The sequence below is a fragment of the Pseudophryne corroboree genome, chromosome 1, assembly GCF_028390025.1.
Source record: "Pseudophryne corroboree isolate aPseCor3 chromosome 1, aPseCor3.hap2, whole genome shotgun sequence".
NCBI lineage: Eukaryota > Metazoa > Chordata > Amphibia > Anura > Myobatrachidae > Pseudophryne > Pseudophryne corroboree.
The window spans coordinates 992,637,116-992,661,125 of NC_086444.1; the positions used below are offsets into that span (position 1 = coordinate 992,637,116).

Sequence of the window (24,010 nt, forward strand, 5' to 3'; positions counted from 1 at the left end):
ATTATAGGCAATTGCTCCGCCTCCATCTCATTTTCCTCCTCAAACATGTCGACACAATCATACCGACACACCGCGCACACACAGGGAATGCTCTGATAGAGGACAGGACCCCACTAGCCCTTTGGGGAGACAGAGGGAGAGTATGCCAGCACACACCAGAGCGCTATATATAGACAGGAATACCACTATATAACGTGCTTTTCCCTTTATAGCTGCTGTTATCAAAACTGCGCCAAATTAGTGCTCCCCCTCTCTTTTTTACCCTTTTCTGTAGTGCAGGACTGCAGGGGAGAGTCAGGGAGACGTCCTTCCAGCGGAGCTGTGATGGAAAATGGCGCCCGTGTGCTGAGGAGATAGGCTCCGCCCCCTTCTAGGCGGCTTTTTCTCCCGCTTTTTGGTGAATTCTGGCAGGGGTTAAAATACATCCATATAGCCCTGGGGGTTATATGTGGTGTATTTTCGCCAGCCAAGGTGTTTTACATTGCTGCTCAGGGCGCCCCCCCCTAGCGCCCTGCACCCTCAGTGACCGGAGTGTGAAGTGTGCCTGAGGAGCAATGGCGCACAGCTGCAGTGCTGTGCGCTACCTTGTTGAAGACTGATGTCTTCTGCCGCCGATTTTTCCGGACCTCTTCTTGCTTCTGGCTCTGTAAGGGGGCCGGCGGCGCGGCTCTGGGACCGGACTCAGAGGCTGGGCCTGTGTTCGGTCCCTCTGGAGCTAATGGTGTCCAGTAGCCTAAGAAGCCCAAGCTGGCTGCAAGCAGGCAGGTTCGCTTCTTCTCCCCTTAGTCCCTCGATGCAGTGAGCCTGTTGCCAGCAGGTCTCACTGAAAATAAAAAACCTAAAACTAAACTTTCACTAAGAAGCTCAGGAGAGCCCCTAGTGTGCACCCTTCTCGGCCGGGCACAAAAATCTAACTGAGGCTTGGAGGAGGGTCATAGGGGGGAGGAGCCAGTGCACACCAGGTAGTCCTAAAGCTTTACTTTTGTGCCCAGTCTCCTGCGGAGCCGCTATTCCCCATGGTCCTTACAGAGTTCCCAGCATCCACTAGGACGTCAGAGAAAGTTGGTGAGGAGGGCAACCCAACCAAACATGTAAAAGGCTCCCCATATTGTTCCAACATCTCCAACACTTATCCAAAACCCCAGGGAACATTTTATGTAAAACTAGGATGTTTGTACCAACGGGATATTACCTTATAGGGTTTCTAAGGTAGCAATGCTTAGTGAACTAGGGTACGTGTTTGAAAGGTTTTCTCCCAGTGAAACTCATGAACAATCCCTTAAAGGTCTCATTCACACGCAAAAGGGGAGAATGGTAGATGTTCTCGATGAGTAAGGTACACAATGTGGAAACTGAGTGAGAGGAAGTCTCAGGGGGGACACAGAGGGATTCAAAGGAGGCAATGGTCAAGGAGAGGTTGACAGTCTAGTTAAGGAAATTACCGAGTTGTAGGCATTTGCAGTACTCTGAATGTGGTAAATACCATAATGCTTGTATGTCCATGAATGAACGCATACCCGAACACACCAACTGGCCCATTCAGAATAAACCTGCTCCGAACAAAAAATTAACCCTAGTGCAGTGATGGCTAACCTTGCACTCCAGCTGTTGTTGAACTACATATCCCAGCATGCTCTGCTACAGTTTTGTTATTTGGCCATGCTAAAACGGATGCAGGGTATGCTGGGATGTGTAGTTCAACAACAGCTGGAGTGTCAAGGTTAGCCATCACTACCTTAGTGTGTACAAGTGTTTAGGGTAGACTAGATGGGCCACGTGGTTCTTATCTGCTGTTAAATTCTGTTTCTAGGATTAAGGTTGCTAAATGCACAAATCAGGAGGTTAGATGCAAACAAACCAATAATACTGGTACATGAGGATAATGACATGATCAGATCGCTAACTGTCAAGTTCTGTTCTAAATAGTAGCCACAACACACATATACAGAGTACTCTTAATAAATCTCTAAACTGAAATAGTATATATGCGATTCCAAAATGAAAACTTGAAACTGCTTTCAGCCAATAACTGTACCCAATACTACTTATTGGAGGTAGATAACATGTTTCACTGTACCAAAAAGTGAGAGGCTATAGCACTATGGCATGAGATGTCCAGGCCTGATGTGAAAAAATGTTTCAAACTAGGATTGACCACAGTATATTATGAGTGTCTAATCTGCTGTAAAATGAATATTTACTGTACACTAAAATCTTTATTAGAATTGTTATGCCCTGATCTTAACAGTGATTGTAACACACAGTAAGCATACGTTTGTATACAGCATTGAATAGTATCCATTTAATGGATCCTATACAGCAGGCGTATTCAACATGTTGCCTTCCAGCTGCTGTGGAACTACACATTCCAGCAGCCAGTATTAGCATGCCCAAACAAAACTGTGGCAGGGTATGCTGGGACTTGTAACGCCACACCATGAGTGCAACATGTTCAATACCCCTGCCATAAAGGATTTGAAATACAGTACATTAAATGTATGCATGCAATATGCATTGTAAAAAGAAGGAGGAGTATATGACCTACCTGAAGCAGTTACATTCACAATATAAAAAAAGTTTAAAATAATGTATTTAGTTTGGAATTAGTCTCTTGGCAAGCTAAACGCTTTACTGGTGGTCTGCTTCCTAACTCCTATTGTGCATCGCCATCTTCTGTTTCATTCTTTGCCCTATTTACCCCAAGGCATTGTTTGCATGATCACTAGAAACTTCCTTATATCGTTAAAGCAATTTTTCAAACAATAAGATATGGTGCCTCTATAATGTGCCAATATTAGTCTGCATGGAGTTCCGACTGCTCCATAATTAAGATGCAGCAAATAATGCACATACTTGCATACAGTAACCTACAGTACAAAACGTTTTATGCAGGTATCTATTCTAAGAAGTCAACAGTTCCATATGAAGTTTGAGAGGGTGGAAAAAAATAAAATAAAAATGTACAAAAATAACCTTTTCCATAACTTTTTATTCTACAATGTAACAACCATAAAAAAAAAATGTTTTATGCAACGAACTGCATTTTTTCATTAAATAAAGAAAGAGGTTTCCTCAAGATTTAAACCAGAATCTCAATTACAGAACAACTTGCTGATGTTGGTCTTCCATGATCTGGACAGCTGGGCTCTTCATACAAAAGTAAAATAAGAATAAAAAAAATAGTCTGTATTTACATTCTTCTCTTCTGTGTGCTTATATACAATACTGCAAAGGGAAGAAAGTCCACATTAGTAATGCTACAGCAATATAAATATGTAAAATACAGTAAGCCCATATAATATATAAATATGAAGCATATATTGACCAATGAAGCCACATACTATAGATATGACAAGATCAGCTTGACATTAATGTACACCTTTGTTTTATTGTAGATGTGATAAATTCAGCAATTGAGTATTCACTATAACATGAAGGCAAGTTGTACTCGTCTAGCTTAGCCTGACTTTTACCTGTGTATGTGTACTATTTATCAGTGGAGATAAGACGTGCAATATAAAAAGGTTAAAAACTCATTTCAAAATTGCAAAAGATGACTTCATTAATATGCTAATAATTATATATTAGTAATATACACCAAAGCAGTGTTTCCCAACCTTGGTTCTCAAGGCACACCAACAGTGCAGGTTTTAGTGATATCCGGCTTGAACACAGGTGACTTAATTAGTACCTCAGTTATTTTGATTTAACCATCTGTGCTGCATCCTGGATATCACTAAAACCTGCACTGTTGGTGTGCCTTGAGGACCGCAGTTGGGAATGCCTGCACCAAAGTATATGCCAGGTCACGTCAGCGCATCCCCACTATGACACAGCTGCCGGTGACAGTCCTCATTTCCGCTTCTGGTCTCTTCTGTCTGCTGCAGTGTTGGGAGCCTGTGCGGACTGCACCCCTGCTCTCACTGCACATGACAGTGACAGGACAGACCGCCCATGATTATTATATAATGAAATAATTTTATTTATAAACAGTTTTATATAGTGCAGCAAATTCCGTTGCGCTTTACAATTGGACACAATGATAAAACAAAACTGGGTAATAAACAGTGATAGAGGTAAGAAGGCCCTGCTTGCAAGCTTACAATCTATAGGGAAATGAACGTTATGGTAAGAACTTACCGTTGATAACGTGATTTCTCTTATGTCCACAGGTATCCACAGGATAACATTGGGATATTGTCGAGCGACAGCGAAAATGGCACCAACACGGTCACGAGCTTTCTGGCCTCCCAGGATGCATTGGGGCCTCCACTATATAGTCCCGCCCACTGATTCAGTCAGATCAGTTCTTTCCACAGCGATTATAGGCAGGAACATTAGGTAGAGACCTGTACAGGCGATAAGAACACACATGCACACCCTTCCATACAAGAAGGAAGAGGTTTTTAGTGTTTGTCTAGATCCTCAAATCAGATGCGTCCGGGTGGGATCCCTGTGGATACCTGTGGACATAAGAGAAATCACGTTATCAACGGTAAGTTCTTACCATAACGTTCATTTCTCTGGCTGGGTCCACAGGATTATCCACAGGATAACATTGGGATTCCCAAAGCCATTTTAGTGGTGGGGACGCTCCTGATTGCACAGGAGGACCTTTCGCCCAAAGTCTGCGTCATGAGAGGCAAAAGTATCCAAGGCATAATGTCTGATGAATGTGTTTATGGAAGACCATGTGGCTGCCTTACATATCTGTTCTGCTGATGCACCCTGTGCTGCCCAAGTAGGACCTACCTTACGTGTAGAGTGTGCAGAGACATTAGCCGGAATAGGGAGATCTGCATGAGAATAAGCTTCAGATATTACCATTCGGAGCCATCTCGCCAGCGTCTGTTTACTAGCAGGCCAACCTCTCCTATGGAATCCGTAGAGGATGAAGAGGGAATCTGTTTTCCTGATGGCACTAGTACGATCTATGTAGATTTTTAAAGACCGGACCACGTCCAGTGCCGCTTCTCCCGCAGATAGTCCCGATACCTGAAAAGCTGGGACTACAATCTCTTCATTCAGGTGAAACTTTGACACCACCTTTGGAAGATAACTAGATCTCGTTCTGAGAACTGCTCTGTCTGGAAAAAAACTTAGGAAAGGAGACTTACATGATAATGCTCCTAAATCTGACACTCTTCTGGCTGACGCCATTGCCAGTAAAAAAAGAACTTTAACCGTTAACCACTTAAGATCTGCTCTCTCAAGTGGTTCAAACAAAGGACCCTGGAGAAATTTAAGAACTAAATTCAAATCCCAGGGAGCTGCAGGAGGAACAAATGGAGGTTGAATATGTACTACTCCTTGGAAAAAAGTACGTACATCCTGTAGGTCAGCAATCTTCTGCTGAAACCATACAGTCAACGCTGAGACTTGCACCCTCAAGGAAGCAACCTTCAACCCCTTATCCAATCCTGCCTGCAGAAAATCCAAAATTCTAGCTACTTTAAAGGCTCTTGGATTGTAATTTTTTCCAGAACACCAATGAATATAGGCTTGCCATATTCTATGATATACACGGGCCGAAGAAGGCTTTCTTGCTCTAAGCATGGTTTGGATTACTTGCTTTGAAAATCCTTTAGCTTCTAAGATAGAGGTTTCAACAGCCACGCCGTCAAAGACAGGCGATCCAGATGACTGTGACAACAAGGACCCTGCATTAACAGATCTGGACGTTGAGGGAGCAGTATCGGTGCTTCCACGGACATTCTCCACAGATCTGTGTACCAATGCCTTCTTGGCCAAGCTGGAGCTATTAGAATGATTGCTCCTTTTGCCTGTTTTATCTTTCTCACTACTCTGGGTAATAGAGATATTGGAGGGAACAGATATGCCAGCTGAAACCTCCATTCTACTGACAGTGCGCCTACCAGGACTGCTCCTGAGTCCCTTGTTCTTGATCCGTACCTCGGAACTTTGTTGTTTAGACGAGACGCCATAAGGTCTATCTCCGGTAGACCCCATCTGTTCACCAGTGTTTGAAACACTTCTGGGTGTAGTGGCCATTCGGTTTCCTGAATGGTGTGCCGACTGAGAAAATCCGCTTCCCAATTTAGTACACCCGGGACAAATACTGCTGACAATGCTGGGAGATGGAGTTCTGCCCACTTTAGAATGGGAGTTACTTCCTCCATCAGACTCTTGCTGTGAGTCCCTCCTTGATGATTTAGGTATGCTACTGCCGTCGCATTGTCTGAGCGGATCTGGACTGGTCTTCCTTGTAGATTGTCCTTTGCCTGAACTAGGGCCAAGTAAATGGCTCTTATTTCTAACAGATTTATCGGCAGGCGACTTTCCCTTGCGGTCCATTTTCCCTGGAACCATAGGCTTCCGAGTACCGCCCCCCAACCTTGCAGGCTGGCATCTGTCGTCAGGACTTGCCACTCTTTTATCCAAAAGGGTCTCCCCTTGTTTAAATGGTCTGTCTGTAGCCACCATGCTAGATACCTTTTTACATTTCCTGGAATCTTTATCATCTGCTTCTTTATTGTTTGATGATTTCCGTTCCATTTTGTCAAAATGAGATGCTGCAATGGTCTGGAGTGGAATTGCGCATATTCCACCATGTCGAACGTTGATACCATCAGACCCAACAGTCGCATTGCTGCATGGACTGACATTGTCTGGGCTTGCAACGCTTCCTGAGCCATGACCTGCACCTTGACTATTTTCTTCTCTGGTAAGAGAACTCTCTGTAGGTCTGAATCCAATATGGTTCCCAAATGAACCATCCGCTGTGATGGATTCAGGGACGACTTCTCCCAATTTATGAGCCACCCGTGTCTCTGTAAACAAACTATCGTCTGTTGGAGATGGCTCAACAGTAAATCTTGCGACTGTGCTAAGATTAATAGGTCGTCTAGGTATGGGAATATCCTTATCCCTTGTTTGCGCAGACAAGCTGCCATAACCACCATGATCTTGGTAAACACCCTGGGTGCTGTAGCTAGCCCGAAGGGCAGAGCTTGGAACTGGAAGTGTTCCTTGAGGATGGCAAACCTGAGGTAACACTGATGTGATAGTGCTATAGGCACATGTAGGTAAGCATCCCGCACATCCAGAGATACCATATAGTCTCCCGGTTCCATAGCCAACATTATGGAGCGTAACGTCTCCATGTGGAACTTCGGGATCCATATGTAATTGTTCAACATCTTCAGATTTAGAATTGGTCGATATGACCCATTTGGTTTCTGGATTAGAAACAGATTGGAGTAATACCCCTGTCCCTTGTGTGATGGAGGTACTGGGACAATCACACCAGACTGCAGTAATTTTTGGACTGCTTCTTGCAGGGCATTGGCCTTCGACTCTATACGAGACGGGCTGGTGCAAAAAAATCTTTGAGGAGGCTGCCTCCTGAATGGGAACCCATACCCCTGAGATACTACCTTCTGCACCCAGGCATCTGTTGTTGACTGTTGCCATGTGTGTGCAAATTGCAGGAGTCGGCCCCCAACCCTGGAATCCTCCAGGCGGAGGCCCGTCTCTTCAGGCTGAGGGTTTCTGTTCAGGTTTGGAAGCTGGCTTTTTGCTAGCCCACTGCTTCCTACCCCTTTTAAACTGGGGTTGTTTAGGCTCCTCTTTACCTTTCGCTTTGCTTTGCCAACGAAATGAGCGAAATTTTAAACCCTTGGACTTAGGGTTGTAGGTAGCCGGAAATCTGACCTCCTTCGATTCAGCCTCTGACTCTAGGATATCCGATAAAGGTTTTCCAAATAATATATTACCCATGAAAGGCAATGCTTCCAATTCCTTCTTGGACTCCGCATCTGCCTTCCAGGTCCGTAGCCAGACTGCTCTGCGAGCGACTACTGCCAGGGCTGAAGCTTTAGAAGCAACAGTGCCTACATCAATGGCTGCTTCTTCTAAATACTGGGCAGATTGTCTTAAACGGCAAAGACGATCCTCTTGCTCCCTAGTAGGAGAGGGGATGTCATTCTCTAGTTCCTCTATCCATTCGCCCATTGCCTTTGCTACCCAGGCCGAAGCCATAGCAGGTCTTACCACTGCACCCACAAGAGAAAAAATATTTTTCAATAGGCTCTCTACCCTCCTGTCTGTGACATCATTCAAAGAGGTAGATGACAGTGACAACGCAGATTTGTGCACGAGTCGCAGAACATGTGCATCTACTTTTGGAGGAACTTCTCTCTTCGAACAATCTCCAGCAGGAAATGGATAATAAGAATCCCATCTCCTAGGAATATTATACTTTTTACCGGGCGCTGCCCAAGACTCATCCATCATTTCCATCAACTCCTCTGACGCTGGAAATTCAGCTTTCACTTACTTTGTTCGTTTGAATACAGGTGCTTTTGCTTTTAACGCTGTCTTGGCTGGTTCTTCCAGAGAAAGCACAGCCTTTACTGCATTAATGAGTTCAGCTACATCATCTGAACTAAAGCTCTGCGACTGATCATCATACGGAGTTTAATCTATTGTTTCCGCATCATCATCCGATGTATCCTCTTGTGTAGTCTGCCATACAGACGTATCTGTCTTAGTCTTACCTACCCCTTGGTTGCTTGTAGAGGCTACTGGAACCAAACCATAGGAAGGGAGCTGCATGTATGGGTTCATAGTGTAACCTAACCCCTGAGGTGGTGCTACTGGAGCTAACCTGTCCGCTATTGAAGACAGAGTCTTTGCGAACATATTCCATGGTGGCTCTACTGGAGGTTGAACTAACTCCTGTTTTTTACTTCGCTGAAAAGCAAAACAGTTTGCACACAAACCCTCATAAGTGACCAATTGAATCATATCAATTACCCCTGCTTACAAGATAAGCATGTTAGGGCTGTAGGAGTGCTTGACAAATTCTCCTCATCACTTTTGCCGCTCACAGACATTTTTTCTGATATTGACTACACAATTTTGTGACTGAACCACACCCTATAATCAGTATATAGAGGTGAAATCAATCTGACCACAGTGCACCTGATTTGAGGGTCAGAACAGGACTGACATTACACAGAAGTGTCAGCACACATACTAGCAGTCAGTCACATGTTAAAGCATTAGACATTGTCATATGAGAATACAACCTCCATAATAACTTATACATAAGTAGGAAATTTGTACTTCTGTTTAACTGGTTCTTTTTCAACATAACATGCAGAAAACACAGTAATATACAGGTCTCATATGCAATAGGTACTAAAAATTAACAGTGCACACTAAGAAGTAGAAGGAATTTTTAGTACTGTATACCCTGCCTCCAGGGAGCGGGATACAGGGAGACTCACCACACTTCCATATCCAAGCAAAGACGCTCGAAAGACGCTGAGTGGATTCAGACGCTACTGGTGTACACTGCCGCTCTTGGTAACTGATAACGGACACGGACGCTCACCAACGGACACGGACGCTGAGCGACTCCACGTGCATGCAGACACTAAAGGCCTGCGACTCGGTCTGGGCGGGTTTATATCCAGTGTACACAACCGCAGCGTCTAAGCTGCGACCGAGTACCCTCGTGGTAGCGTCTGAGCCGGAAGTGAGGTTATTCAGTTCATGAAACGAGAGACCCGCGGGAACTGGCCATGAACTCGGAGGAGGGACGGCCAGGAGAGCGTCTGAAACCCCCTGTTGACTTAAACTCCCAGGATCGCGGCCTCACCTAGTCCTGGCGCCTATGATCCCCGGAGCGTAGCGCTGTCACACTCGAGATGTTCGGCGCATCAACACGCTGTTTGTAGTCTCCACCAAATCAGCGTAGCTGTCTCCTGACCCCTCTAGTAAGAGGAAGTCCATATACTCACTGTCTCCCCATGCTCCGGCCACAGCCTGGTAACGTCTGCTGGACCTGCTAGAACATCCGACACAGACGCCCGTCGAGACAGCACTGTACCGCGAAGGTAAGCGTTGTTGCGACCCGGTGGGGAGTTGTTGGAGCGACTCTTTCTAATACACGTTTAAGACGCTGTTAAGAGAAGTCGCTCAAACAAAAACAGTAAGTCTATAAAAATAAAGTAATGAAAACTTGAGGCTGCTTTCACAGCAGCCCTGTGACCATGCGGCTTCCTGCCGCACCAAGCAAAAAACTGATCTGACTGAATCAGTGGGCGGGACTATATAGTGGAGGCCCCAATGCATCCTGGGAGGCCAGAAAGCTCGTGACCGTGTTGGTGCCATTTTCGCTGTCGCTCGACAATATCCCAATGTTATCCTGTGGATAATCCTGTGGACCCAGCCAGAGAAATAGGCATTGATACAGAAGGATAGGTGCTATTTATTACATATTTGTCCAGCGGATGGCAAAGGTTCTAGGTGGGCTGCATGATATCACATCATAGCAATGATGAACCAGGGTCAGAATGAAGGGAAAGTGAAGAAAGAGAATATGTGGAGGATATGTGCGGATATAATCGGATAGGAAAGCTTAGAAGGTTGAGTGAGCGGTTCTGGAATGTGATAAGCTAGCCTGAAGAGATGGAGTTTTCAGGGAACGCTTGAAGGTTTGGAGACTAGGGGAGAGTCTTATAGTGCATGGTAGGGCATTCCACAGAGTGGGTGCAGCCCTAAGAAAGTCCTGCAATCGTGCATGGGAGCAAATAATGTGTATATGAGAGACGTATATCTTTATTTACCAAAACCTGCCTTAAAAAGGCATTTTAATAAAAGGCACTGGCCTTAAGATCCCCATACACTAGGACAACGTGTCCCATGCGATACCCCTTCAACTCCCGCGCAGCCACTCCTGGACTAACAATATCGTCAGATCAGGTCAACTACCACTCACGATGTGCTAATGTTAGATCGGATGCAATCTAACGTTAAAGCACCTCATCGCAAACGACAGGGCCAGATCTTACCTGCTGAAAACCTTACTTATGACCCCCGGGAGCGCGCCTCAGATCATAATCATAAGCGGACCACATACTATGTGGTCCACTTACTCGCAATACGTCAGCCTGATGCGTCAGTATCATGCCAAAAGGCACAATATCGTCCTAGTGTATTGGCACCTTTAGCCTTACATTTCCACGACCCTTTCCCTACCATAAAGCTATAAATATTTAAATACCAACACATTATTTAATATGACATGACCCCTTTGGCAAATTAGTCAATTAACTGAACCCTCATTGACAGGTGTTATAGCCTGTAGTCTTTTTGAATAGGATTCTATTAACCTTTATCACAGATGCAACAATATTTGCAAAGTTGCAGATGCTGGATCATGTTAGTTGGGGAGCAATGATGGACAGCAACTTGGTGGTCGTGTTCCAGAATTACTATGGGGTTAAGGGCAGGATTTAATGGCCATAAAACCACAAGACTTTTTGCTACATCTATATCGTAGCTTTTTAGATAACATTTTACAAACTCTGTATGGAAGGATATATGCTTTTTAACCTAAGGCTTCTTTTGTGCAACCATTCATTAAAGATACTTTTTCTGTAAGTCTTTGGAGATTGGAGGCGGCCATTATTTTTAATCACAGTCGCTGACTGTAGTTTTTTTTTTTTTATAGTTGGTCACATTTGATTCTCTAGACAGATCCTTCTCATCTGGCAACTAAGCTTAAGGTGCCGAATCTGGACTGAAATAAGCAGCGTACTGTAGCTGCAGTTTCATTCTTGTTCCAATGCAAAATGAACAAAACAAAGCTCGTTTCTTTATTTTTTATGTTTTGGGGGGGGGGGGGGGGGTGTTTGTACAGTAATTTTATTTGATCACTGATAAATACGAAAGCAAAAATCATGTGGAAAAAGCGAGGTTGAATAAATGAAGTCCACAACTATCTACAGTGAGAGGAGATAGTTTGGTGAACTGTATGCAAAACTATGACAACGTCTGGAGACAAGCTTATGAGCAACTAAATACTAGCATAAGTAGAAATATAAATGGAAAATTAAGTCATAGACTCATTAAACATAGGGATGACCTGTAATTGAGGAATTTCCTTAGAGATGCACGGACAAGCTTAAAGGGAGTTGTCTGCAGCAAAAAAAGATTAATCACACTGCCAGACTTGATTTAATGGCTAAGGATTTGTTCAAGATGTAAAATATACCTGTAAATTCCAGCTTATAAATATATCAAAGTATGACAATATTAGCCAACAGAGGCATTGGTCAGTTGATCTTCATGACAACTAATTAAATTATAGCTGCATATGGAAGGGAAAGGAAGAAGAATTCAACGGAGGGGAACTTCAATGTCTAAGTGTCTGAATAAGATCTTAATTGTAGACCAGAGTTGACAAAAAAAGTACTTTATTGTGACCAATGGCACCAGCAGGTCTCCAAGACCAAAAAGCAAAGTAATGGGGCTAAGGGACGGTTCTCTAGTTGATTGCAGTAGAGAGGAGGTACGCATATTCCAGATTATCAGCAATCTATGGCTGTGCAAAGTCTGTTCTACGTATGCGCAGTAAGGACCTTGCATTATCGCCCGTAGTTCCCCTCTTACGTTGCTTGGTTAACAGGCAGAGGCGTTGATGGGGCGAGGAGGGGGCGGAGGGAGGGTTACATTGCTTGAAATGGGAGCGCGGCGTCCCCGTTTTCTAGGAGAGAGCCAAAGGTTTTCTACTGAGACATCTCCGTCATGCTCCACCTAGAGATCGGATAATGTGTAAGTTTTGTATTGTTTATAAGGATGCATAGCAAGTTGATGTAAATGTAAGCCTGTTCAAAAATAGAATAAACTGGTGCCCCCAATTCAAACATCTAGATGTGTCCTCTTGCTTTGTTGCTGTGTAGTTCACGCAGCACGACTCCCATTACCCAATATTCACGGGTGCAAGCGTACACGCGCATGCAATCCATTCACTTCAAGCGCCGCAAAGTTCTAAGAAGACATCACTGTATCAGTATTAAAAACCTGATCTGCCATGTAAAAGAATTCAAAGTAATAACAGGGTACACAAATAAAAAGGACTAACGTATAATTAGGTGGAAATACATTTTATGATTTTATTTCTTCTAAAATACATCTTTGGCATTTTTATTTTATTTACTTATTTATTTTTAAAGGGAAAGGTGCTGGATGTGTGTACGGACACAAACTTAATAAAACCTTCACTTTTGTTGGTGCGACTTTGTTTTATTTCCTTTCACATAGTGAATTTGGTTTTATTATTTATAAAAAAAACAACAACTCCCGTGTCATGTACTGCTGTATATTGTACATGCACTGTATTTTAAGGTGAAGCCTCATCTGCAAACATAAACAGGCACATATACTACTGCTCACTGAAGAATAAACACATCATGTGTATATGGCCAGCTCTGTATGACAACTGCAAATTACAGCATTAGGCCACGAGGTGCAGAGGCTCCAAATGTGGTCAATCAGGGGTGGGGAGCTGTTCTAGTTACTCAGAAATCCCCCTGCGTGCGCCACTGGCATTTTTTACACTTGCAAATTTAACGCAAACTCCATTTAACTCAGCATGAGCTTAAAGAGTGTACAAATTGGTACAATTTATACATGGATAGATTTTTGTGTTTTGTTTTTTAGCAAAGGAGTGCTAAGAAAAAAAAACATTTCTTCCGCTCGCTGAAGGAAAATAAGAATTTAATGCCTACCAGTAATTCCTTTTCTCCTAGTCCATAGTGGATACTGGGGTCTTTTACTTTAGTACTATGGGGTATAGATAGAGTCCACTGGAGCCTGGAACTTTAAAACTTTTAGTGTGTGTGTGTGCTGCCTCCTCCCCTTCATGCCCCTCCTACCAGACTCAGCCTAGGAAAACTGTGCCCAAGGAGATGGACATCATATGAGAGAAGAATACAACAGCGGTGAGGTAACAAGCCAACACACAACCATAAACGAAAGGAGGGCGCTAACCAGAACAGAGGATAGCAACACCAACCTAACCTGGATAGCACGGCTATCCCAACAACATAATGGGACCGCAACATCAGTCCAACCAAATACTTATACAGGTAAGCAGGAACGAAGCACTGAGGCAGGTGCCCAGTATCCACTATGGCCTAGGAAATAAAGGAATTACCGGTAGGTATTAAATTCCTACTTTCTCTTACGTCCTAGTGGATACTGGGGTCTTGTACTTTAATACCATGGGGAAGTCCCAAAGCTCCCAAACAGGTGGGAGAGTGCAGAGACCCCTGTAAAACTGCCTGACCAAACTGAAGGTCATCCTTGGCCAAAGTATCGAACCTATGGAATTTCACAAAAGTGTTTGAACCAGACCAAGTAGCAGCTCGGCAAAGCTGTAGGGCTGACATACCCCTGGCAGCCGCCCAGGGGGACCCCACCGACCTTGTCGAGTGAGCCTGAATAGACGTCGGCCAGAGCAGAGCCGCCGACGTATAGGCCTGTTGAATTATCAACCCGAGCCAACGAGCAATAGATTGCTTAGAAGCAGCCCGACCAATCTTGGAGGCATCATAAAGGACAAACAGCGAGTCAGATTTCCGAGGACAGGCCATCCTTTTGACATAAATCTTCAGAGCCCCGTCCATATCCAAGGTCTCAGGGCCAACGGAAGCGTCAAACACCTGATCCATAATAGGCCGATTCACATGAAAAGCCGACACCACTTTAGGCAAAAATTGAGGACAGGTCCTCAGTTCCACACTGACATGAAAAATCAAATAATGGTTCTTACAGGATAAGGCCCCTAATTCCAAGACCCGCCTGGCAGATGCCAAAGCCAATAACATCACCGTTTTCCAGGTGAGAAATTTCAACTCCACCCTATGTAAGGGTTCAAACCAGTCCGATTGGAGAAAGGACAGAACCACATTGGAGGTCCCATGGAGCCGTGGGAGGTACAAAGGGTGGTTGTATATGAAGAACTCCCTTTAGGAAAGTTAGTACTTCTGGCAACAGGGCAAGTTTTTGGAAGAAAATAGAGAGCGCCGAAATCTGGACTTTGATGGAGCCTAAACCCATATCCACCCCCGCTTGCAGGAAAAGTAGAATACAACCAATTTTAAATTCCACATGAGAAACCTTTCTACTTTCACACCAGGAAACATACTTTCCAGATACGATAAAGCTTTGACGTCACCATCTTTCTGGCCTGGACCATGGTGGAAAAATAAGAATTTACTCACCGGTAATTCTATTTCTCGTAGTCCGTAGTGGATGCTGGGTACTCCGTAAGGACCATGGGGAATAGACGGGCTCCGCAGGAGACTGGGCACTCTAAAAGAAAGATTAGGTACTATCTGGTGTGCATTGGCTCCTCCCTCTATGCCCCTCCTCCAGACCTCAGTTAGGGAAACTGTGCCCGGAAGAGCTGACACTACAAGGAAAGGATTTGGAATCCAGGGTAAGATTCATACCAGCCACACCGTACAACTCGTGATAACTATACCCAGTTAACAGTATGAACAACAACTGAGCCTCACTGAACAGATGGCTCATAACAATAACCCTTTAGTTAAGCAATAACTATATACAAGTATTGCAGAAAATCCGCACTTGGGACGGGCTCCCAGCATCCACTACGGACTACGAGAAATAGAATTACCGGTGAGTAAATTCTCATTTTCTCTGACGTCCTAGTGGATGCTGGGTACTCCCTAAGGACCATGGGGATTATACCAAAGCTCCCAAACGGGCGGGAGAGTGCGGATGACTCTGCAGCACCGAATGAGCAACTCAAGGTCCTCCTCAGCCAGGGTATCAAACTTGTTTGACCCTGACCAGGTAGCAGCTCGGCAAAGTTGTAAAGCCGAGACCCCTCGGGCAGCCGCCCAAGAAGAGCCCCCTTCCTCGTGGAATGGGCTTTTACCGATTTAGGATGCGGCAGTTCAGCCACAGAATGTGCAAGTTGAATCGTGCTACAGATCCAGCGAGCAAGTATTTCTGACTCTAGCCGTCCTGGAAACATAGATTTTCAGGGCCCCGACTACGTCCAGCAACTTGGAATCCTCCAAGTCCCGAGCAGCCGCAGGGACCACAATAGGTTGGTTCAAATGAAACGCTGACACCACCTTAGGGAGAAATTGGGGACGAATCCTCAATTCTGCCCTGTCCATATGGAAGATCAGATAAGGGCTTTTACATGACAAAGCCGCCAATTCTGACATACGCCTAGCCGAAGCCAAGGCCAAAAACATGACCACTTTCCACGTGAGATACTTCAACTCCACGGTCTGAAGTGGTTCAAAACAATGTGATTTTAGGAAATCCAACACTACGTTGAGATCCCAAGGTGCCACTGGAGGCACAAAAGGGGGCTGAATATACAGCACTCCCTTAACAACGTCTGAACTTCAGGCAGCGTCTTTCCTAGCCTTTAACAGCGTAGTAATCACTTAATCTGGAACGCCATTTTCCGTTAGGATCTGGCGTTCAACCGCCAAGCCTTCAAACGCAGCCGCGGTAAGTCTTGGAACAGACAGGGCCCCTGCAGTAACAGGTCCTGTCTGACAGACAGAGGCCATGGGTCCTCAGAGATAATTTCTTGTAGTTCTGGGTACCAAGTTCTTCTTGGCCAATCCGGAACTACGAGTATAGTTCTTACTCCTCTCTTACTTACTATCCTCAGTACCTTGGGTATGAGAGGAAGAGGAGGGAACACATAAACCGACTGGTACACCCACGGTGTCACTAGTGCGTCCACAGCTATCGCCTGAGGGTCTCTTGACCTGGCGCAATACTTTTTTAGCTTTTTGTTGAGGCGGGACGCCATCATGTCCACCTGTGGCCGTTCCCAACGGTTCACAAACTGCGTGAAGACTTCTGGATGAAGTCCCCACTCTCCTGGGTGGAGGTCGTGCCTGCTGAGGAAGTCTGCTTCCTAGTTTTCCACACCCGGAATGAACACTGCTGACAGTGTTAGCACGTGATACTCCGCCCATCGGAGAATCCTTGTGGCTACTGCCAACGCCATCCTGCTTCTTGTGCCGCCTTGTCGGTTTACATGGGCGACAGCCGTGATGTTGTCTGACTGAATCAGCACCGGCTGGTTTTGAAGCAGGGGTTCTGCTTGACTTAGGGCATTGTAAATGGCCCTTAGGTCCAGAATATTTATGTGTAGGGAAGTCTCCTGACTCGACCATTGTCCTTGGAAGTTTCTTCCCTGAGTGACTGCTCCCCAACCTCGGAGGCTTGCATCCGTGGTCACCAGGACCCAGTCCTGAATGCCGAATCTGCGGCCCTCGAGAAGATGAGCACTCTGCAGCCACCACAGCAGAGACACCCTGGCCCTCGAGGACAGGGTGATCAGCCGATGCATCTGAAGATGCGATCCTCACTTGTCTAACAGGTCCCACTGAAAGTTCCTTGCATGGACCCTGCCGAAGGGAATTGCTTCGTAAGAAGCTACCATCTTTTCCAGGACTCACGTGCAATGATGCACCGACACCTGTTTTGGTTTTAGGATGTCTCTGACCAGAGATGACAACTCCTTGGCCTTCTCCTCCGGAAGAAACACCTTCTTCTGTTCTGTGTCCAGAAACATGCCCAATATCAGCAGACGCGTCGTAGGAACCCGCTGCGACTTTGGGATATTCAGAATCCAGCCGTGCTGTTGTAGCCCTTCCTGAGATAGTGCTACTCCGATCAACGACTGCTCCTTGGACCTCGCCTTTATAAGGAGATCGTCCAAGTACGGGATAGCTATAACTCCCTTCTTTCGAAGGAGTATCATCATTTTGGCCATTACCTTGGAACACACCCTCGGTGCCGTGGTCAGACCAAACGGCAACATCTGGAATTGGTAATGGCAGTTCTGTACCACAACCTTGAGGTACTCCTGGTGAGGTGGGTAAATGGGGACATGTAGGTAAGCATCCTTGATGTCCTGTGATACCATAAAATCCCCCTCTTCCAGGCTTGCAATAACCGCCCTGAGCGATTCCATTTTGAACTTGAACTTCCTTATATAAGTGTTCAAGGATTTCAAATTTAGAATGGGTCTCACCGAACCGTCTGGTTTCGGTATCACAAACATTGTGGAATAGTAACCTCGTCCCTGTCGAAGGAGAGGAACTTTGTTAATCACCTGCTGGAGGTACAGCTTGTGAATTGCCGCCAGTACTACCTCCCTTTCCTTGGGAGTAGCAGGCAAGGCTGATTTGAGGTAACGGCGAGGGGGAGACGTCTCGAACTCCAGCTTGTATCCCTGAGATACCTGTAGAGCCCAGAGATCCACCTGTGAGCGAACCCACTGGTCGCTGAAGTTCCGGAGACGGGCCCCCACCGCACCTGGCTCCACCTGTGGAGTTCCAGCGTCATGCGGTGGACTTAGTGGAAGCAGGGGAGGATATTTGTTCCTGGGAACTGGCTGTCTGGTGCAGCTTTTTCCCTCTACCCCTGCCTCTGGGCAGAAAGGACGCGCCTCTGACCCGCTTGCCTTTCTGAGGCCGAAAGGACTGTACTTGATAATACAGTGCTTTCTTAGGCTGTGAGGGGACCTGAGGTAAAAAAAGACGACTTCCCAGCTGTTGCTGTGGACACGAGGTCCGAGAGACCGTCCCCAAACAATTCCTCACCCTTATAAGCAAAACTTTCATGTGCCTTTTAGAATCAGCATCACCTGTCCACTGCAGAGTCCATAATACTCTCCTGGCAGAAATGGACATTGCATTAATTCTAGATGCCAGCCGGCAAATGTCCCTCTGTGCATCTCTCATATATAAGACTACGTCTTTAATATGCTCTATAGTTAGCAAAATAGTATCCCTGTCGAGGGTATCAATGTTGTCTGACAGGGTATTAGACCATGCTGCTGCAGCACTACACATCCATGCCGAAGCAATTGCAGGTCTCAGTATAGTACCTGAGTGTGTATATACAGACTTCAGGATAGCCTCCTGCTTTCTATCTGCAGGCTCCTTTAAGGCGGCCGTATCCTGAGACGGCAGTGCCACCTTTTTAGATAAACGTGTGAGCGCCTTGTCCACCCTAGGGGATGTTTCCCAACGTAACCTATCCGTTGGCGGGAAAGGGTACGCCGTCAGTAACCTCTTAGAAATGACTAGTTTCTTATCAGGGGAACACCACGCTTCTTCACACAGTTCATTCAACTCATCAGATGGGGGAAAAGTCACTGGCTGCTTTTTCTCCCCAAACATAATACCCTTTTTTGTGGTAACCAGGTTTATGTCAGCAATGTGTAAAACATTTTTCATAGCCGTAATCATACATCGGATGGCCCTTGTGGACTGTACATTTATCTCATCCTCGTCGACACTGGAGTCAGACTCCGTGTCGACATCTGTGTCTGCCATCTGAGTCAGCGGGCGTTTTTGAGCCCCTGATGGCCTCAGACGCCTGGGCAGGTGCGGGCTGAGATGCCGACTGTCCCATGGCTGTCACGTCGTCAAACCTTTTATGTAAGGAGTTGACACTGTTGGTTAAAACCTTCCACATATCCATCCACTCCGGTGTCGGCCCCGCATGGGGGTGACATCACACTTATCGGCTCCTGCTCCGCCTCCACGTAACCCTCCTCATCAAACATGTCGACACAGCCGTACCGACACACCGCACACACACAGGGAATACTCTGACTGAGGACAGGACCCCACAAAGTCCTTTGGGGAGACAGAGAGAGAGTATGCCAGCACACACCACAGCGCTATATAATCAGGGATTTACACTAACAAAAGCGATTTTCCCTATAGCTGCTTTTATATATAGTTTGCGCCTAAATTTAGTGCCCCCCCTCTCTTTTTTACCCTTGAAGCCTGGAAACTGCAGGGGAGAGCCTGGGGAGCTGTCTTCCAGCGGAGCTGTGAAGAGAAAATGGCGCCGGTGTGCTGAGGAAGATAGCCCCGCCCCCTTCTCGGCGGACTTCTCCCACTTTTTTATCTGTATAATGGCGGGGGATTATGCACATATACAGCTTAAAAGCTGTATTATGTGTCAATTAGCCATGTAAGGTACTCTAATTGCTGCCCAGGGCGCCCCCCCCTCCAGCGCCCTGCACCCATCAGTGACCAGAGTGTGTGGTGTGCATAGGGAGCAATGGCGCACAGCTGCAGTGCTGTGCGCTACCTTAATGAAGACCGAAGTCTTCAGCCGCCGATTTTCAGGATTCTCTTCTGTCTTCTGGCTCTGCAAGGGGGACGGCGGCGCGGCTCCGGGACCGGACGATCGAGGTCGGGCCCTGTGTTCGATCCCTCTCTGGAGCTAATGGTGTCCAGTAGCCTTAGAAGCCCAAGCTAGCTGCAAGCAGGTAGGTTCGCTTCTCTCCCCTCAGTCCCTCGTAGCAGTGAGTCTGTTGCCAGCAGATCTCACTGAAAATAAAAAACCTAACAAATACTTTCTTTTCTAGAAGCTCAGGAGAGCCCCTAGTGTGCAACCAGCTCGGGCCGGGCACAGATTCTAACTGAGGTCTGGAGGAGGGGCATAGAGGGAGGAGCCAGTGCACACCAGATAGTACCTAATCTTTCTTTTAGAGTGCCCAGTCTCCTGCGGAGCCCATCTATTCCCCATGGTCCTTACGGAGTACCCAGCATCCACTAGGACGTCAGAGAAAAACCCTGGAGGGAAGACCCTTTCTTGCTAGAATCTCCCTCTCAACTTCCAAGCCATCAAACGTAGCCACTGTAAGTCTGGATAGACGAACGGGCCTTGCTGAACAAGATCGTCTTGGAGCGGCAGAGGCCAGGGATCCATCAGAGACATTGGTCAGGAGGTCCGAGTACCACGCCCGTTGAGGCCAATCCAGGGCAATTAGAACTGCCTGAACGCTTTCCCTTCTTATTCTTTTTAACACCCTTGGGATCAGCGGCACAGGAGGGAACAGGTATACAAACTGGTACATCCACGGTGTCGTCAGCGCGTCGACTGCTACAGCCTGTGGATCCCTCGTTCTGTAACCCGTAACGGCATAGCTTCTTGTCTCAACAAGAAGCTATCAGATCTATCTGTGTACCAGTGAATTATCTGTTTAAACACCTGGGGATGTAGGCCCCATTCCCCGGATGGAGGTCATGTCTGCTGAGGAAGTCTGCTTCCCAGTTGTCCACACCTGGAATGAATATAGCGGAAATGGCGTTGGCCTCCGCCCAGAGGAGGATTCTTGACTCCTCTCGCATTGCCGCTCTGCTTCTTGTTCCCCCTTGCCGGTTAATGTACACCACTGCCATGGCGTTGTCCGACTGACCCTGGATCGCCCGATCAGTCAGGAGATGAGAAGCCTGCAGAAGGGCATTGTAAATTGCCCTGAGTTTCAGGATGTTTATCGGCAGAGCAGATTCCTGTCTCGGCCATAGCCCTTCGGATTATCCACAGCTCCCCTCGGAGCTGTGGATAATCCGAAAGGCAAGGCCCGAAACTGGAAATGGTCGTCCAATTTGGCGAACCTGAGGTAAGTCTGATGAGGACGACACATGGGAATGTGAAGGTAAGCATCCCTGACATCCAGAGAGACACCAGGAACTCCCCCTCCTCCAGAGCGGACACCACCGCCCTCAGTTACTCCATCTTGAATTTGAACACCCGCAGATATGGGTTAAAAGACATCAGGTTCAAGATGGGGCGCACCTGACCACCTGGTTTGGGAGCGACAAAAAGACTGGAGTAAAAACCCCTGTTGTGTAACGGAGAAGGCACAGGAACTACCACCCCTGTCTGCAAAAGCTTTTGAATAGCCTCTTGCAAGGTAACTTTTGCTGCGGGTACAGCTAGTAAGACCAACTTGAAAAACCTGTGAGATGGTAGTGTTTGGAATTCCAGCCGGTATCCGTGGGAAATTATGTCCCTCACCCAAGGATCCCGGCAGGACTCCGCCCACACATGAGCGAAGTGTTGAAGGTGAGCACCTACCTAAAAGTCTCCTTGTCGCTGGGGCCGTCACATGGAGGGTTTAGTGGCAGGGGATCCAGTGGTCTGGTCCATGGAGACAGCAGGTGCAGGTTTACGGGACTTACCACAAGATCCTCTGGAGGTGGAGACCCCTCGGCCCCTGCCTCTGAATCTTGCCACACGAAAGGACTGCAAAGAGGGTCCGGTGTAAGAACGTCTAGCAGGTGGCGAGACGACGGCAGATAGGTAGACTTACCCACCTTTGCTTGGGAGATCCACTTATTCAATTTGTCTCTAAACAAGGCATCACCTGTAAAGGGAAGATTTTCTACACCCTTTTTGGAATCCCTGTCTGCCGCCCATTGATGTAACCACAGAGCTCTGTGCACCGAGACCACCATAGCAGTAGTGCGGCCATTAATCTTACACAACTCCTTCATAGCCTCGCTCATAAAATTTGCAGCATTCTGTATATGTTGCATCAGGGTAACATCCTCATCCCGGGGCAGAGCGTCTAAACAATCAATATCATCATCAGACCACTTTACCACAGCCCTGGAGATCCACCCGCAAATTATTGTGGGGCGCTGTGCTGCGCCTGCTGCAGTATAAATGGCCTTGAGCATCGTCTCAATTTTATGGGCAGTACCAATTTTTTTTTGACAGTCTGGATACAGATGTATCGACCAACGTGGGGGGGTTCCCAGACCTTCCTATCCTCAGCTGGAAGGGGAAAGGTAGATAAAAACCTCTGAGGAATTTTACATTTCTTTTGTCAGGGTTTAACCAAGCCTCCTTGGCCAGAGAGTTTAACTCCTTAGACACCGGAAAGGTAGCTGAACTCTTGGGTCTTACATTAAAGTATAACTCCTCGTCTGGTTCCACCTCTGGGTCCGGTATGTGAAGGACCTCTCTTATGGCAAAAATGAGGGCCTTCACCCCAGGGGACAGACAGCTGTCCTCGTCCATGTCTTCATCATCCATATCTGGCTGATCAGGATCAGAATCGGACTGTAAAAACCTGTGGCAGTGAGCGTTTGTGTGAAGCCACTAGAGGGGGCTGTGAAGCGTTCCTGGAATCTGCTGCCTTAGCTACACAATCAATTGAGTGTTTTAACACCTGCCTCTCCCTTTCAGCTACAGCTAGTTCAGAATTGACATTGTGAATCATGCTCTTAAGGCTGTCCAACCAGTCAGGTGCCTGTGAGCTGGACCCTTGAGGAGACGAGGAACATTGCTCACACATGAGACCCCGCTGAAGACGGGCTAGAATTACAAGCAGCACACATAACCAAGTTTTCAGACATTATACAGAAAAACAGCGCAGCCCATTGCCCAACACCCCACACAGACCCTTGAGAGCCCTTTGGAGTGACACTGAGGAGAGGAACCAGCACACAGAACACAGCAGCACAAACTGTGAAAATAAGCTTATGTAAAATCAGTGCAGCGGTGTTACCGCTGACGTGCTCCCCCTGCCTATGACCGCCTGGTACCAGTTCAGACAGTCTGTAACAGCGTGGGTCCTGGAGGAGCAGCGTGCATGCAGCCTTGGTGATGCACAGCAGCGGGAAATGGCACCTTCCCGCTGCTGGTCCCAGTCCGGGAAGCCCAACCGCTTGCAATGGCACGCGGTCCCTGACAAGATTATACTGGTCACAAGTGTAAAACACCTTGGAAATGTCATTTACAGTCCACACAAAGCCTTAGATGACAGTGAGCACTGTGGGGCAATAGCCCTGAGCCAGCACCGCAGATCCGGGTCCGTGACCGCCGCGTGACATGCTGCCAAACTGCACCAGGGACCCGCTAACCGGGACCCCGGTGTAACACTCACTGTACCTGGTCTTCGGCATCTATTAGAAGGTGGCGGCTAGCTGCTGGTGTGGGCACACATACTGACAATGAGTGATCAGCACCTCAGGAGCTCAGTGTCCTGTCAGCTGGGATTACAAACCATTAACCCTCAGGAGGTTGGTTGGTTTGGTCCGGTCCCCCCCGCCCCCAAATCTCTGGAGTTCCAGAGAAGTGCACCCGGCTCCTTGGGCACATTTTTCTAAACGAGTCTGGTAGGAGGGGCATAGAGAGGAGGAGCCAGCACACACATACACTAAAAGTTTTAAAGTGCCAGGCTCCAGTGGACCCGATCTATACCATGGTACTAAAGTACAAGACTCCAGTATCCACTAGGACGTAAGAGAAAATAACAAATACATCTAGCATAAATCTGAGTTTTGAACACATTCTCAACACTTCATTCACTTTGACGTAGCTCGGAAAACATCTTTCCCTAACCCAGGAGGTTCACAAGGTACCA

General features: G+C 46.7%; 1 protein-coding gene across 2 annotated transcripts in view; it reads right to left on the reverse strand.

Annotated features, from left to right (window-relative positions):
- Positions 1-2,969: 2,969 nt before the first annotated feature.
- Positions 2,970-24,010, reverse strand: part of LSM6 (LSM6 homolog, U6 small nuclear RNA and mRNA degradation associated) — a 46,293-nt gene continuing 25,252 nt past the window's right edge. Inside the window, exon 4 of one of the 2 annotated variants that reach the window (XM_063920593.1) lies at positions 2,970-3,225. In XM_063920593.1, the coding sequence (XP_063776663.1) occupies positions 3,191-3,225 (35 nt within the window). In that variant the 3' untranslated portion in view covers positions 2,970-3,190. Of the gene's footprint in view, positions 3,226-12,213; positions 12,571-24,010 lie in introns of those variants that run through there. The other variant, XM_063920594.1, reaches the window with a different exon arrangement.